Source organism: Gopherus evgoodei, chromosome 1 (genome assembly GCF_007399415.2).
Source record: "Gopherus evgoodei ecotype Sinaloan lineage chromosome 1, rGopEvg1_v1.p, whole genome shotgun sequence".
Classification (NCBI taxonomy): domain Eukaryota; kingdom Metazoa; phylum Chordata; order Testudines; family Testudinidae; genus Gopherus; species Gopherus evgoodei.
The window spans coordinates 167,304,276-167,322,363 of NC_044322.1; the positions used below are offsets into that span (position 1 = coordinate 167,304,276).

The following is an 18,088-nucleotide window of genomic DNA, read 5'->3' on the forward strand; positions in this document are numbered from 1 at the left end:
CTCTCTGGCATCTCCTTGTGGATGTTTAGCTGTTAGTAGAGCTCTGAGCAGATAAAAAAATACTTCTGCGGATGCGGATACCCACATGTCATAAACAGATAAGTAAGAGTTAATAGAACAGAAGTACTTCATCTCTCTTTTGCCTGTAAAGGGTTAACAAAATCAGTGAGCCAGGCTGTCACCTGACCAGAGGACCAATCAGGGGACAGGATACTTTCAAATCTTGAAGGAGGGAAGTTTGTGTGTGTGCTGTTAGATTTTGGTGGTTGTTCTCTCTGGGTTCTGAGAGTGACCAGACATGCGACCAGGTTTCTCTCCAATCTCTCCGATACAGGCTCTTATAAGTTCAGAACAGTGAGTACTAGGTAGATAAAGCGAGTTAGGCTTATGTTTGTTTTCTTTATTTGCAAATGTGTATTTGGCTGGAAGGAGTTCAAATTTGTATTTTGCTAAAAGGATTTTAATTTGTACTTGTATACTTAGGCTGGGAGGGTATTCCCAGTGTCTATAGCTGAAAGACCCTGTACCTATTCCATTTTAAATTTACAAAGATAATTTTTACTGTTTTTTTATCCTTAATTAAAGCTTTCTTATTTTAAGAACCTGATTTTTTTTTATTCTGGTGAGACCCCAGGGGACTGGGTCTGGATCCACCAGGGAATTGGTGGGGAGAAAGGAGGGAAGGGGGAGAGAGAGGTTATTTTCTCTCTGTGTTAGGATTACTTTCTCTCTCAGGAGAGTCTGGGAGGGGGAGAGAGAAGGAGGGGGGGGAAGGTGCATTTTTCCTCTCTGTTTAAGATTCAAGGAGTTTGAATCACAGTGATCTTCCAGGGTACCCAGGGAGGGGAAGCCTGGGAGAGGCAACGGTAAGGGAAAGGGTTTACTTTCCTTGTGTTACGATCCAGAGGGACTGGGTCTTGGGAGTCCCCGGGCAAGGTTTTGGGGGGACCAGAGTGTACCAGGCACTGGAATTCCTGGTTGGTGGCCGCGCTACAAGTACTAAGCTGGTAATTGAGCTTAGAGGAATTCATGCTGGTACCCATCTTTTGGACGTTAAGGTTCAGAGTGGGGAATGAATACCAGTGTCACCACAGATCTAATCAGTATCTGCAGAACTGCAGGGCTCTCCTGGGAACCACAGTGGCGAAGGAGCAGGATGTGGGGCTGCCACTCCCAGGATCCAGTGCCCCACGCCGGCAGCTCCTCCAGTGTGGCTGTACCACCTGCTGCCCTGTTCCCAGCCCTACCCCCACCCTTCCATGCAGCTGTCTGCATTTCCTGTCTGGGGCCATGTGTGCCACTTGAGCAAAGAGCGAGACCAGAGACAGCTGCTGGTGAGCCTGGTGCCCACTCCACTGGGTAGGTCGAAAGATGGCACAGCTGCACTGGGATAGCTGCCAGCATGAGGCGCTGGCTCCTGGGAGCAGTGGCCTCACGTTGTGCTCCTTTTGCCGCTGTGGGTTCTGGGGAGAGCTGTGTGGTTCTGCAGATACACTTTTATAACCACGGATATCTGCATCCACAGATCTAAATTTGTATGCGTGCAGGGCTCTAGCTGTTAGCTGAAGCTCAACACAGCTGAAACGGAGCTCTGAATCTTTCCACAAAAGCCATCCGTGCTCCCTCCTTCCTCGATCACTGTGGACACCACCAGCATCTTGCCTTTCAGTCAGGCCTACTACCTGGGCATCATCTTCAATTCAGACCTCTCTCTAGGTACCCATGTCCCAGCTATGTCTAAATTTTGCAGATCCTTTCTGCAAAACATCTCTAAAATATGCCCTTTCCTTCATCCACACAGCTAAACCCTCACCTAGAGTCTCAACTGCTGCAACATCCTTTACTCTGGCCTCGACAAATGCAATCTTGCCCCACTCATATCCACTCAGAATGCTGCTGCAAATATCATTCCCTTAGCCCTTGCTTTGACCATGTTACCATCCCCCGCCTCCCTTTTCTTTATTGCATTGAATGCACGTTGCTTGCATTCACTTTCAAAGACCTTCACGGTCTATCCCCACCCTCCCTACCATCTCTCATTTACTATTCATATGTCAACCCGCACCTCCAACTGGCAAATAATGCCAGCCTCCATTGCCCACTTGTTAAATTTTCAAACAAGCACCTTTGCACCTTCTCCCATCCTGACCCTCACACTTAGGAAGAGCTCCCCACAAACATCCACAAAGTTACCTCATCGTCCTCCTTCAAATCTTTCCTTAAAACTCTCATTTATCGTGATGCCTCCAAAAAATCAACAAGTCGGCCACTGTTGCACTGATACCACTGCCTATCATGCTGACCAACACTGGCTCATTTTTTTTTCACTCCTCTCTGTTGGTAGCTACCTGTTATACTTCCTATCTTAATTTGTAAGATCTTTAGGGCTTGGACAACCTTTTTATTTTGTTTGTACAGCACCTAGAACAATGGGGTTCTGGTCCATGGCTAAGGCTCCTAGATGCTACAATAAATAATAATATAACCAATTTAAGCTTTTAACAAAAGTCACAGCATGGAAGGTTTTGAAAGGATGAAAGGAGTCTTAGGACAAAACTTAAGACACATGAACACTGAATGGAGGACTGCAAATTAAGGCAAACCCACCTTAAATCAAAGTGGGTTCAAGATTCTAGTGGGATATCAGCCCAGGTTAAGAAGAAGGTTAATAAGCTTGGGCATGTTGGAAGGAATTATCCAGCATTGATATAAGCTAGTAACATTTTTGTATTAATTGTCTGAATATTCTATTAGGGAAAGTAATTCTTGTTTTAATTTAAAAGTGTCAGTCTATGAGAGGAGGGATATACAATTTAGCAGTGAAATAAACTACATGATCACAATGCAGACAAATAAAATACAAAATAAAGTGAAATGTCCCCAGAGGTCTAAAAATATTTTCTGAAATAGCAAATTACTTGCTACAATTGAAAAGACAAGCTTTTAACTCAATCATGCATGCTTATAATGCTACATGTAATACAGTATAACATTTGATTGTACATGGAGTCTAATGTTAAAAAACTGGTACAAGAATTATTTCCTGGAAGTACCCCCTAATTGCTCTTATTATAGTATAAATGAAGTGTTGTAATTACTGAAATTAAACAATAAGATACCAGAGTAGAATCCTTAAAACTGCAGACAAACGTATTTATAGACATTTCTGTGATGTTCTTTATTATCGTAACTAAATGCTTTGCACGTAATAAATTTATCCTCCCAGTACCTTGGGAACTGACACACACAGAGATTAAGCAATTTGCTCAAAATCACACTGTAAATCTGTGGTGGTGCCTGACAGAAACCTTTTCTCTTGAGTTCTAGTCTGTGACTTAACCACAAGACATCCTTCCTGACATACTCTTTCCTCCTATCTATGACTGCACAACAAAAATCCATGATAGAACTGTGGTTAAAGAGAGTGGAAAATCAAGAGAACTAGAACAATTTATTTCTTGCATTAGATTATCAACTATTTTATAAAGTTTGGTCAAGCAGGATGAATAGTAAAACATTTTTAAAATAAATAATTGCTTTAACTTTTATAATATGTAGAGTAACATATAACTTAAGATTTTAAGCTTTTGGGAGCAGGAACTCTCTCTTCCCATACATGTAGCAGCTAGCATATTTTGGGTGCTTCCACAACACAAATAAAATAATATTACTGCTGCCTTGTTATGATACTGATCCAGCTTCCAATGAAATAAATAGAAAGTTTTCAAGTGACTTCAGTGGGAGTTGGATGAGGCCCTCCCACTTCTGTAAGAAGATAAACACTATTGCTGATACAAGTTATCTTTAATTTAAAAAATAGTAACTAAAACTACAGATATAAAATGTATCAATTTTGTAAAAGGTTTAGTCTCTGTCCTCAACAGTTAATTTTTTTTTTTTTTAAAGTATAGCTTCTTTGGCAAGCACAATGGGTGAAATTCCTATTCTGGAGAATTCACATCGCCCTCAACAACCGAGTTTCCTTATATCAACAGAAACTTGGCAAACCTTAACATTAAATCATATTTGTCAGCAATATAATAAGATTCCAGGAATGTCACTCTATGTGTCACTATGAAATCTAAAATGTCTGATGAGCCAATGCGAAGCAATGGAAGCAGCCACAAGAATGGTAGAGAATTATTTTTGTTCAGAATATCACCAGGCTAAACCATCACTGAGTTTTGCCATCTTTTAGCATTCAATTATTAAATTCTCAGCTATTCTGACTTAACAAATTATACAGTGTGGGGTATAGATACTGTAACTCAGGGGTCGGCAACCTCTGGCACATGGCTCGCCAAGGGGTGGGCCACTTTGTTTACCTGCCACATCAGCAGGTTCCACCGATCGCGTCTCCCACTGGCCGCGGTTCGCCGTCCCAGGCCAACGAGGGTGGCAGGAAGCCACGGCCAGCACATCCCTCACTCGCACCGCTTCCTGCAGCCCCCATTGATCTGGGACGGCAAACCATGGCCAGTGGGAGCCGTGACTGGCCAAACCTGCCGAAGTGGCAGGTAAACAAACTGGCCTGGCCCGCCAGGGTGCTTACCCTGGAGAGCCGCATGACAGAGACTGCTGGCTCCTGCTGTAAATTAAACTTGTGTAGTATACCTGTATTCTACAGCTAATTTGCATGCAGAAATTTCATTAGTTGTATGAGGGAGACTGCACCATTGGTGGATTGGTTGGCCCAACCACCATACCTATGCACCAACCGCCATCCACACAAGTCAATACAAATCTCCCAGCACAGTTCCCTGGATGCCAACCAACACAATTACCCTGTGATGGGGTACACCAGACCCTCTGAAGCCCCCTGCTGGAGACCTTGCAGCCTTGCCATACCCCACCCCAAAAAAGGGCAGTGGAGAGGGTTCTCCAAGCTGTCTAGAGTGGCTGTGTGGGACACAGCCAATCAGGGCCCAGCAGCCTAGTATAAGAAGAGCTGCAGGGCCACAGGGAGTTCAGTTTCCTGCAGGAGCGTGGATGCTGTGTGGCTGGCTGACAGAGCTACAGGACCCTGGATGAGGTTAAGGATAACCTAGGCATGGCCCAACATCTAAACAAGTACTTTGCCTCAGTTTTTAATAAGACTAGTGAGGAACCTTGCGATGATGGAGGGATGATAAACGGGAATGTGGATATGCAAGTGGATATTACCGCAACTGAGGTAGAGGCCGTACTTGAACAGCTCGATGGGACGAAGTCGGAGGGCCCGGACAATCTCCATCCGAGGATATTAAAGGAACTGGCGCGTGAAATTGTGAGCCCGTTAGCGAGAATTTTTAAGCAATCGATAAACTCGGGGGTTGTGCCGTATGACTGGAGGATTGCTAATGTAGTTCCTATTTTTAAGAAAGGGAATAAAAGTGATCCGGGTAATTATAGGCCTGTTAGCTTGACGTCTGTAGTATGTAAGGTCTTGGAAAAAATTTTAAGGGAGAGAGTAGTTAAGGACATAGAGGTCAATGGTAATTGGGACGAATTGTAACACGGATTTACTAAAGGTAGATCGTGTCAAACCAATCTGATCTCCTTTTTTGAGAAGGTGACGGATTACTTAGATAAAGGAAACGCGGTAGATATAATTTACCTAGATTTCAGTAAGGCGTTCGACACGGTTCCGCATGGGGAACTGTTAGTTAAATTGGAAAAGATGGGAATGAATATGAAAGTTGTAAGGTGGATAAGGAACTGGTTAAAGGGGAGACTCCAGAGGGTCGTATTGAAAGGTGAACTGTCAGGCTGGAAGGAGGTCACTAGTGGAGTCCCTCAAGGATCTGTTTTGGGACCGATCTTATTTAACCTTTTTATTACTGACCTTGGCACAAAGAGCGGGAATGTGCTAATAAAGTTTGCGGATGACACGAAGCTGGGGGGTATTGCTAACACGGAGAAGGACAGGGATACTATTCAGGAAGATCTGAGCCACCTTGTAAACTGGAGTAATAGAAATAGGATAAAATACAATAGTGAAAAGTGCAAGGTCATGCATTTAGGAATTAATAATAAGAATTTTGGATATACGTTGGGGGTGCATCAGTTGGAAGTGACGGAGGAGGAGAAGGACCTTGGGGTACTGGTTGATAGCAGGATGACTATGAGTCGCCAATGTGATACGGCTGTTAAAAAAGCAAATGCGATTTTGGGATGCATCAGGCGGGGTATTTCCTGCAAGGATAAGGAGGTGTTAGTACCATTGTATAAGGCGTTGGTGAGACCCCATCTGGAATACTGTGTGCAATTCTGGTGTCCCATGTTCAAGAAAGATGAATTCAAACTAGAACAGGTTCAGAGACGGGCTACAAGGATGATCCGAGGAATGGAAAAACTGCCTTATGAAAGGAGACTCAAAGAGCTTGGCTTGTTTAGCCTGGCCAAAAGAAGGCTGCGGGGGAATATGCTTGCTCTATATAAATATATCAGGGGGGTTAACATTAGGGAGGGAGAGGAATTATTTAAGTTTAGTTCTAATGTAGGCACGAGGACGAATGGGTACAAACTGGATATTAGGAAGTTTAGACTTGAAATTAGACGAAGGTTTCTAACCATTAGGGGAGTGCAGTTCTGGAACAGCCTTCCGAGGGAAGTAGTAGGGGCAAAAGATTTTCCTGGCTTTAAGACAAAGCTTGATAAGTATATGGAGGGGATGTTATGATAGGATCGTTAATTTGGGCAATTGATCTTCGATTACCACCAGATAGGTCTGCTCAGTGGTCTGCGGGGAGATGTTGGATGGGATGGGAACTGAGTTACTGCAGAGAATTCCTTCTTGGGTGCTGGCTGGTGAATCTAGCCCACATATTCAGGGTTTAGCTGATCGCCATATTTGGGGTCAGGAAGGAATTTTCCTCCAGGGCGGATTGGCAGGGGCCCTGGAGGTTTTTCGCCTTCCCCTGCAGCGTGGGGCATGGGTCGCTTGCTGGTGGTTTCTCTGCAGCTTGAGGTCTTCAAACCAATTTTGTGGATTTCAATAACTCGGTCCTGGGAATAGGGGTTGTTATAAAATTGGATGGGTGGGGTTCTGTGGCCTGCCTTGTGCAGGAGGTCAGACTAGATGATCATATTGGTCCCTTCTGACCTATGAGTCTATGAGTCTAGGTAGTGCTGCCAGAAGCCAGGGAGAGCAAGAAGGAGCCCTGAGCTGAGGGTGAAGATGGCACAGGGCCATGGGGAAATGGCCCAGAGAATTAAAGCAGCAGTGTGACTTAGATAAAGGGACACAGTGACAGCTGCTATCTACAGTGTCCCTGGGCTGGGACCCTGAGTATGTGGGCCTGGGTCCCCCCGTCCCTCCCCCACATTAGCCACTGGGAGAAGTGGCCTGGACAGTGAGGCACCCCAGAGGGGGAACTGAACTATAGTGGCCCAGATGGAGGGCTGTAACCAGGAAGCCCCAAGAGGGTAAAGACATTGTTTCCAGAGGAAGGACAATTGGACAGAGATAGAAGTGAGTGTGCAGGTGTGCACCTGGCCAAAGGGGCACTCAGAAGAGGTAAGAAGTCCACCCTGTTACATACCCATATAACAAGGATGCACAATAATGCCAAACACACTGACCCCCTCACAACAGCATGTGTCCCTCATTCACCACACACACAAATCAACACAAATATCCCAGCACAACACCCTCCAACCACAACACCACAAGCAGAACACACAATGACATCAAACGTCACTCTGAAGCTTAGTGTGAGTTAGTGTGAAGTGATCACAACAGCTACAATCATGGATGAGAGCTCTTTCTGTTTAGGCCATCACCAAGTTTAGTCATTACTATTGCTGACCAACAACAGCCATTTTTGACCTTTTTTTAAAAACAAACAAACCCCCCCCCACAGCTTTACAAATTACACCTTTGCAACAGTGCCAGCTTTCAGCTACTACTTTCCTTTATAGAGTGCTCTTTCTTCAGTATGACTGAGGTCCTGAATAGATACAAAGCTGTACTACTTCAACTATACTGGTACATTTGAAGTGGTACAACCTGCTAACGTGGATGCAGTTACACTGGTATAAAAGTGCTTATTCACATACTGGAAGAGGAATAAGCTATTGTGGTAGAAGACACTTTTATACCAGCATAACTGCATTCACACAGGGGATTGTACCAGCAAAGCTATTTCAATATTATTTTTTAAAATCACACCCTTAAACAGAATAGTGATATTGGTACACAATTTGTGTGTTCTCACCTCAGATAGCAAAAGAGGAAACAAACAGGAAGAAGCTATATCTTGATTTAGATTAGAGGAGGAGGAATGAGAATGCAAAGGGATATGATCTGCAAGTTAAACAGGGACTCTTCAGGGCAAAGAAATTCACTGCATATTCTGTTGCTTTTTCTACAGAGTTAAATGAATCCGTCAAAGCAGTTTCCTGTTAAAATGACAGATGAGCCAGATTTTTTAGTTGTATAATGTTAAGGTATTGACCCCGCTAAATTCCAATGATTTTAAATCATACAGCAATAATGTACAAAAGTTTAGGACAGGAAATGAAAAATGATCTATCCATCTGAAAGTACAGGGGAATTTAGAAGATGCAGAATGCAACAAGTTCTTTCAGAGCACCCCTCTTCTTATAAAAAAATGCCATGGAATCTTTACTGACCACTAGCATGATCAGCGCTGCTATTTCTTTGTACTGTATACACAATTAAGTAACTTACCAAGTTGACAAAAACTCAGTGGTCCAATCAGTACTGCCATGATGATTTAGAAGTACATCTTATTGATTGTGAAGTACTCATTTTACTTCTGGATCTACAAATATACCAAGCAAAATCAACTTCATCATAATTACTGGATGATTTACATAAAAAGCACAACAGGTCTTCTGTAGTAAGAGCTTATATCACATCTTTAATGTCATGTGAGAACTGTGATGAAACATTATCTTAAACATGAGATATGCAGGGTTTGTAGTGTTTATTTTAAACATATGCAAACATTTGTTTAAAGAGTAAGTATTTTCATTAAGGGTTTATACGAAAATGGTGTGACAGACTGACAATATTCTGAATGAACTTTATCAAATTAAGTTGAACATCTTTGGGGTCCATTGTATTAAACACAATTCTGTCTGTTATTGTGGACCTGTATGTATGTATCTTCTCTTGGAGACTGACTAATCTCTGCAAGCTTTTACAAACTTCAAAGGACTTTTTGGAACAATACCTGTGAACTGGATATTCTAGGAAGTACCTGGGGAATGCAAATAACCCGCTTCCAATCCTCCAATTTCAAACTACACCGTGGGGAGAAAAACCCAGTGTCTACTAATTTCAAAAGTTGTCATTAATGAGATTCTGGAAGTAGTTACTCCACAGGGATTGAAACCATGCTTACTGCATCACAATTACTCTGGTCAAATGTGCAGGATGGACATCACCAGGATGCCAAAGTAGTTGCAGTATGGCAAACTGCAATTGGGCAACCGCCTACAAAGTGACCAAAAGACATGCTTCAAGGATACACTGAAGCATAATTTGAAACAATGAAACATTAATGCTAAGAAACATCAGAAACAGACAGATCACTCTGGCAAGCAGCAGTCAATGATCGGGTTACCCAGGGTATGGCTACGTTTGGAATTTCAAAGCGCTGCTGTGGGAGCGCTGCCGCAGCAGCGCTTTGAAGTGTGAGTGTAGTCGAAGCGGCAGCGCTGGGAGAGAGCTCTCCCAGCGCTGCATGTAAACCACATCCTTTATGGGTGTAGCGTGCAGCACTGGGAGCTGCCGCCCTGATTACACTGACGCTTTACAGCACTGTATCTTGCAGCGCTCAGGGGGGTGTTTTTTCACACCCCTGAGTGCAAAAGTTGCAGCGCTGTAAAGTGTGAGTGTAGCCATGGCCCCAGTTTGAGATTAACCGCTGTAGGGATCTTCAGGCACAGAGGCTGAGCTGTAAACAGCAGGAGACACAGATTGTAATCCCTTCCTCGGTATCGCACTGCATATGCAATTCATGCAGGAAGGACTGTCACTCTTTCTTTGTCTTTTTTAGCCACAATCGTACTCAGAAGACATAAAATAACTGCTGGAGTCATCTTCGGCTATGAAGGACAACAACAACAGGAGTTAACTCTGATAAGCTAATTAGCCTGTGTGTGGGTTATTTTATTGTTTTAAATGTTTTCTCGGTAATGTTTTTTACTGACAATAAATTAGGCTGTAGCAATTATGCTGTTAACGGTATCTGAAGAGAAAGCAAGCAGGTTCTGTTTGGGCAGCCTGCCTCTGCCGAGGGTAACACAATGTAGGAAGGCAAAGATGCAGCCTGGAAATAACCCAATTAGAGGGGAGAGGAACACATTTCCATCCAAGTGAGGGAACTGCTGGGGAAGTAGGAGCCTAGAGTGGGTGCCCTCCTGGAACACTGAGGGGAAATACAGGTGCAGATGCCCTGAACTGTGACAGATGGCAGTTGGGAGCACTATGCCACTAGATCCAATATAAAAAAGGTGAAAATTAAAAATGGTTTGACTGTATGTGAAATGCTATTAAAATCTGTGGTTATAACAATGAATGTTTCTGGAAAGGTGTGGAACATGAGGGGAAATTCAAGATGCACAAAATTATGAACTCTGGCAAATAATGCATTTAAAAAATCTTGGCCTACTAGGAACTGTATATTTATATAAGTTTCTCAGTCATAAATCTAGCATTCTAGAGCAAAGTCACTAAAACAGATAGGAACAGATAGTAGATAATGTTTTCACCTCTCTTAGCCAGAAGGCCCTACAACAAACAAATGTTCCTTTAACATGCCCCTCACTTCTCCCTCTACCACCCGCACTCATAGTTGTTGTCCTAGGTCAGTGAAGGTCCAGAGTACAGAGCTGCTTTCTCATGAGTTCACCTCCCACCCTGGAGGGGGATAAGGCACCGTGCTTGCTTGCCACTTGCGCCAGCCACTGTTTGTCATGTCACTATTCACTCCACCACTCCATTGCTGATGGCCCTGTGCCATCACCTCCTGCTGCCACCTGCCACTGTGACCTCTGTGAGTCAGTCTTTTGAGGTTCCACCCAGCTCTCAGTGCAGGAGCCTCACAGTGAGTTCAGGCTGGGCTGTCTTTTCCACAGAAATACTGTCCCACAGCAGGTCTAAGTACTTAGACCTGATTATTACTGATTTCAGCACTAGTGGTCAATTAACAAAAGACTCTCTCTGGCACCTAATAAGTTCTATCCTTAAATAGGGGAGAGGGGCAAGTCAAATAGTGCCCGTTACTCTTAGGCACAGCCCTCACCACCAAGCAAAATCCCTGTCTCTCTCTCTCTCTCTTCCCCCCATATCCTCCCTGCCCCACTCTCCCGGGATCTGCCATCCAAACCCCTTGCTTATCAAGTGCAGTTCAGTTGAGGGTGATCAGTACTTAATTTATAATGAAAGAGGTGCCGGAGCTTCATAAATGATGTGGCAAGCCCAGGGGTCCCAGGGCTATGAACTGCTGAGCCTAAAGATCCTGGGGCTCAGCCCTGGCAAAATTAAGCATTGAGGGTGAACCCCTCAATCAGGACACTCTAAGTTTAGTTTTGCTGCCCCTTACTCATACAATAAGGATAACATTTCATGATCCCCTCATTCAATACTAAAGTGATTTGTAACCCACCACCAGCCAAAATTGACCACTTGGGCAACACAGGTCTGTCTGCTGCATATCTAGGCAGAGTGGGTGAGTTCATTTAAATACAGTCTGGTCCTGAAGCCTTTCCACCCACCACTGGCTCATCACTAGCTGTCAGGGAAAGCTCATTCAGACCTTGCTTACAAATCATAACTGGAAATTATAAGGTTGGCCAAAATTACCGAAATGAACGTGCCAACATTGTCAGAAAAATTAACAGCTGTACGACGAACCTGGTCTTTGTTCATACTTTTCGAACCTATTATACTATTTCAGGGACAAGCATTGCATCATACACTGCATGTGCTGTTAAAGTGTGTATTAATGTTTCACTTCCAATTCAAATGTCCAAACAATGACTACACTGACAACACTGCGATGTAACCAGTTGACAACGGGGGGAGGAGGGGGGATTGTGAAAGCTCTGCTCTGTGCCCGGCCCACCAATCCCTCCCAGCCGCTGGATCCCAGCCAGCCCCTCTCCCACGTCTCTGCTTGGAAACACGGACCTTGTCCCAGCGACCCCCGCCCCCGCGCCGTTCCAGAGCCTGGCGCTACCCTGCCCGGGGCGGCCACATTCCCGCGGCAGCAAGCGGCGCGCTCGAGGGCCCCAGCCGAGCGCGGCAGGGGGCGGCAGCACACGCCCGGGGCTGGAGGGGGAGCCCGCAGCCGGGCCTGGGAGACTGGACCGGCCCCTGCCCTGCTCGCTGCCGGGAATCCCGCTCGCCTGCTTCCCCTGCGCCCCCTGTACCTGGCAGCAGCGCCACCCCGCTAGGAGCCGGGCGCCCGGGCAGCGTCTCATGGCGACGCGGGCCGACCCGGGACTCGGGCGAAAGCGCAAGCGCCTGGGCTGCTCTGCATGGCGGGGCGGAGACGGGGGCGGGGCGGAGCTCCGGGCATCTGCGCATCTCTACCCGGGGCCAGGGGGGAGTCTCTCGGGCAGGCCTGTGCTGCCTTAATCCCGCAGATGCTGCTGCGGAGCCGCTCGCTTCCCCGAGAAGAGTGAGAACCGTGACCGGTGCGGGAGCCTGCGGGGGGAGCCAGCCCCGCATATGCCACAGCCGTCTCCCCCCATAACCGCATATGCTTGCAGGCCCCCGCCAATCCACCACTAATCCCCAGCATTCCCCTGGAGACCCTCTGACCGCACACCACAACGCCCGCCCCCAGATCCCTGCAGCCGCTGACCACAAACCACCCCCAGCAGCCCCTACAAATCCCCTAATCAAACACCACAACTTGCCCAACATCCCCATACACCACCAATGACACCAAACAGCCCCATACACCTCTCACTCCCCCCAAACCCTTGCCACTCAGCTATTAGCATCTCCCAACCCCCTGCACACCCAGCACATACCTCACTAAACTCAGTGCCCCCTCACACACATAGCTCCACCTCAAATCTCCCCTACTACTGCACTTCACTCTGCTTCCCCATTATGTAGCCAGACTTTCAGCTGCGCTGTCAATACTTGGTGTATTTTTCAGAAACACAGTATCAATATTTAGTATAACAGGAATTCTCAGGGCATGCAACATAACTTGGTTTAGCTACTGACGGTTGCATATTTCTTTGTTTATGATGAGGAAGTACTGTTCTGTTTGATCCCTAGTCCCTCACCTCTCTTTTTATCTCATACATGCCTAAAACAGGAGGTTTGTCTTGGACTAAGTCCTGGTCTACGCCCAGTTTTTTTACTGGTGAAACTGTTGGTTAGGGGCATGATTTTGACTGAATTAATTATGTAATTCCCACTTTGGATGCAGTTATTGATATAAAGGAACCTTTCCATAGGGGTATAGCTGTACTTGTATAAGAAACTTTATACCAGGGGTAGGTAACCTATGGCACGGATGCCGAAGGCGGCAGGCAAGCTGCTTTTCAGTGGCACTCTCACTGCCTGGGTCCTGGCCACCAGCCCAGGAGCTCTGCATTTTAATTTAATTTTAAATGAAGTTTCTTAAACATTTAAAAAACCTTATTTACTTTACATACAACAATAGTTTAGTTATATATTATAGACTTATAGAAAGAGACCTTCTAAAAACATTAAAATGTATTACCGGCATGCGAAACCTTAAATTAGAGTGAATAAATGAAGACTCAGCACAGCACTTCTGAAAGGTTGCTGACCCCTGCTTTATACTGATAAAACTAAGTCAACACTGGGAGGTAGGAGGTTGTATCACCTTAACTACACTGGTACATTTAAAACAGTACAGCTTTTGTGTTTAGACAGGCCAAAAAGGGAGGGGGGATTTTATGGGAGCTCTTTGCCAAAATATTAGGTACTCATAATTCTCTGGTTTCAGAGTAGCAGCTGTGTTAGACTGTATCCGCAAAAAGAACAGGAGTACTTGTGGCACCTTGGAGACTAACAAATTTATTTCAGCATGAGCTTTCGTGAGCATCCGAAGAAGTGAGCTGTAGCTCACGAAAGCTCATGCTAAAATAAATTTGTTAGTCTCTAAGGTGCCACAAGTTCTCCTGTTCTTTTCATAATTCTCTGTTGTTTTTAATGGTGGAAGGAATACTGTGGTAAAGAGAGCTATGTTTTGAGGGCTTTTGATAGTGCTGGAAGGGTCTGTGGTCTCTCTCTCTCTCTCTTTTTATTTTTTATTTTTAGTAGGGAAGGAAGCAGTTGGTTTATCTTTCCAGGTATTATTGTATGAAACCAGTATCATAAGCCACAATTGGGAACTTTGTCATTAACATAGGACCCATTCCAGTAGTAGTATTTTAGTAGTAAGTAAATTTGGTGCTTGTCATTGTAATGTTTGAGTGCCTCACAAGCATTAATAAATTAAGCCTCACGGTACCACTGTGAGGTAAGAAAATATCCTACCTTTTTTACATATGGTGAACCTGAGATATGGAGCATTTAAGGGAAATCTCAAGAATTTTCTGATTGCTAGTTCTGTATCCTAATCACAAGACTGACATGTTTTAATTAACATGACAGTAAATACTACTTTTCCCTTAGTGGGGAAAAGACTGTATTTAAAAACATGTTAACTGGTTGTGGTTAACCCTAAGGTGCTCCTTAGATCAGGCATCAGTGTAGGAGGAGATCCTAAGTTTACCCATGACTAGTTAACATTTTTAAACATGACTGTCCTCATCCACACTAAAGGCAAAGTAACGTTTAACATCAGGTTAGTTAAAATAGATACCACTTCGGAACAGCAGGACCATATCTGGAGGAAGGCCAACATCTCATCTATTTGTGTAGCCATTAATGAAAATTATTACTAAGTATATTAGTCAATGGTAACTCACTCTATTTAAGCTCAGGAAAATATATTTAAATAGGGAGTAATAAATACTGGAGAGGATGTGGAAGAACAGAGACCTTTCCATAGAAAACACCCCCAAGAACTAAGGACCATTTCATAACTCAGTATTTTCCTCTCCAAGTCACTTTTTTTTTTACTTTGCCTTCTCTAACAAACACATCGTAATAGCTACATTTATACTGAAACACTCTCTCTCTACCAAAACAAGATACTCTGTCTACTGCATATGCCTCTGCCTTTTGGGAAAGGATGAGAGAACTAACAGCATGTGACAGACGTGTAGTCATGTTGCTTAATGCACTACTGGAAGATGTGCAGATTCTATGGTGATGAGCATGGTATAAGAACCTATATAGAATAGAATATGGTGGGAATGCTCTCAAGATAATAGTATTATGCAGAAAAATAACAAGTTAAAGTTAGGCTACTCACAGAACTGATAGTGGTTCTAATAGTTACAGTCCAAATGAGGTTATTAACCACAGGAAGGACCCTTAGATACAAGTCATAATTACTACTAGCAACCAGCTGTATGATCTTTCAGTGTGTGTGTGTTTTGAAGTGACAGATCCTCCAACATTAGTGACATGGAGAAATAAAGTATGAAAAATACTTTCAGTGGGAAAAAAAGCCCCAAAGACTTATCAGAATCAAGTAGATTTTTCTAATACAAGGTTATTTTTGGAATTTGAACAAAATAAATGCACAAATAAGAGTTTGACTGAACACAAATTAGTCTTTCAAGTTAATACAATTTACAGATAAGATTTCTTAATATTTGTATGGAAAGTTAATGTATGTTTATAATAAAATAGTTTATTTGTAAAGTATTAGCTGGTGTGTTTTCTGACATGATGTATTTCCCCAGTAAGACCTCAAGCCCTAACTGCTTGACATCCGCAAGGGTTATCAATACAGAAACCCTCTGGGGCAACTTGTGCAGCTTTTCCGTCTAGAACCTAACCAACACTCAGTTACAGTTTAATCTGTTCTCAGGCTACTTGGAGTGGCCAAGAATAGTTCTCTGGTGGTTACATAGGCAGATCAAATGCTTACAAAGGAAAGCACTTATTTCAAATGAAGATGGTTTAGTTTTGAGTCACCATACTCACTAACCACTCAGTGACAGACTTGAAAGTGGCAATCTTGCAATAAAAAAATTTCAGAAAACAGACTCCAAAGAGAGACTGCTGAACTTGAATTAATATGCAAATTAAATACAATTATCTTAGGTTTAAACAGAGACTGAGAATGGTTGGGTCATTACACTAATTGAATCTATTTCCTCATGTTAAATTTACCTCACACCTTCTATGGGTCATTTCGATTATCACTTCAAAAGTTTTTTTTCTCCTGCTGATGATAGCTCATCGCAATCGATTGGCCTCTTACAGTTGGCATGGCTACTTCCACTTTTTCATGTTCTCTGTATGTATAAATATCTTCTGTCTGTGTGTTCCATTCTGTGCATCTGAAGAAGTGAGCTGTAGCCCACGAAAGCTTATTCTGAAATAAATTTGTTAGTTTCTAAGGTGCCACAAGTACTCCTGTTATTTTTGTGGATACACACTAACATGGCTGCTACTCTGAAACCTGTTCTGTGTTGGTGTCACTAGTTCCTGGTGTGGTCTTTTGAGGGGTCTCTGCTCCTGCCTGGCCCTACTTTGTTGGTCTTCTGTCAGGGCAATTCTTGGACACTTATCTCTAATTAAGTCTAGCAGTCTGCTTTAGGCTGCTGGCAGTGTTTGTCGAGGCATTCTGGTTTGAGAGTATCACCACTTTGCTGTCCTAAGCCTTTCTGCTTTCTCTTCCTTTTCTGTGCTCTCTCCTTTATAGTGGGCCTTGTTTCCTCTATTGGCTGCAGCTGTGGGTGCCTGTCTCCATGATTGGCAGCTCTGGCAGATGCATGGGGTTGTGGTCAAGCTGCTTGCTTATAAACAGGAGTGGCTCTCCTACCTCTTCTGTCTATGCTCATTATGGGGTTTATGCAGAGGAGGATTCTACACATTTCGCCGCCCCAAGCATGGCGTCATGCCGTGGGGGGCGCTCTGCCGCTCGCTGATCCCGCAGCTCCGGTGGACCTCCCGTAGGCATGCCTGCGGAGGGTCCCCGCTGGTCCTGCAGTTTCAGTGGAGCCGCGGGACCAGCGGACTCTCCGCAGGCACGCCTGCGGGAGTTCCACCGAAGCCGTGGGAGCAGCAGACCCTCCGCAGGGATGCTGCTGAAGGCACCCTGCCCGCCGCCGTCCTGGCGACCGGCAGAGCGCCCCCGCGGCATGCCACCCCAAACGCGCGCTTGGCGTGCTGGGGCCTGGAGCCGCCCCTGGGTTTATGTAGCCTTCCCCACAAGGCCAAGACCCAGCCTTCTCTGGTATACAGGGCCGGCGCTACCATTTAGGCAGCCTAGGCAATCGCCTAGGGCGCCAGAATAATTGGTGGGCTCCGTTTTGCCGGAGGGGGCAGCAGGCCGCTCCTGTGGAGCTGCCGCAGTGGTGCCTGCGGAGGGTCCGCTGGTCCACGGCTCCGGTGGAGCTGCCGCAGTTGTGCCTGCGGACGGTCGGCTCCTCGCGTGGCTCCGGTGGACCGCCCGCAGGCATGAGTGCGGCAGCTCCACCGGAGCCGCGGAGCACCGGACCCTCCGCAGGCACCACTGCGGCAGCTCCACCGGAGCCACAGGACCAGTGCGCGGGGTGGCGAAATTGCCGTGCACCTAGGGCGCTCAAACCCCTAGCGCTGGTCCTGCTGATATAAGCTACTTCCCTGGACAGAAAATTGATAAACTTGCAATGCAAGTTCCTGTCCTGTGTAGTATCTGAAAGGTGTATGGTGTAGTGACAGCTACCATCTCCTGACCCGTGAGTTTGTCTCTTTCATTACATTTGAACATCTCAGGTGTATGATCAGTAACTAGCATGAATTTTTTTCCTAAGACTCTCTATTGCTCTTTTGGCAGCCAAACACTCTTTTTCTATCATTGAGTATATTTTCTTATAGGGCGAGAGTTTCTGGCTGATGTATGCTATCCAGTGTTCTTCTCCATTTATGTATTGAGAAAGTCCTACCTCCAATGCACCTATTTGTATTCATTTTTGAAGTTTAACCTATACAGCACTCGGTGCCTGTAACTCTTTGCAGTCTGCTTTGGACTTAACT

The 18,088-nt window shown here is 44.9% G+C and overlaps 1 protein-coding gene across 1 annotated transcript in view; it reads right to left on the minus strand.

Moving 5' to 3' along the window:
• The window catches only part of IFNAR2 (interferon alpha and beta receptor subunit 2), a 30,039-nt gene extending 17,552 nt beyond the window's left edge, over positions 1–12,487 (minus strand). Inside the window, 2 exon segments of the mRNA XM_030578981.1 lie at positions 8,675–8,768; positions 12,388–12,487. Coding sequence (XP_030434841.1) covers positions 8,675–8,714 — 40 coding nt within the window. The 5' untranslated portion in view covers positions 8,715–8,768; positions 12,388–12,487.
• Positions 12,488–18,088: the final 5,601 nt, after the last annotated feature.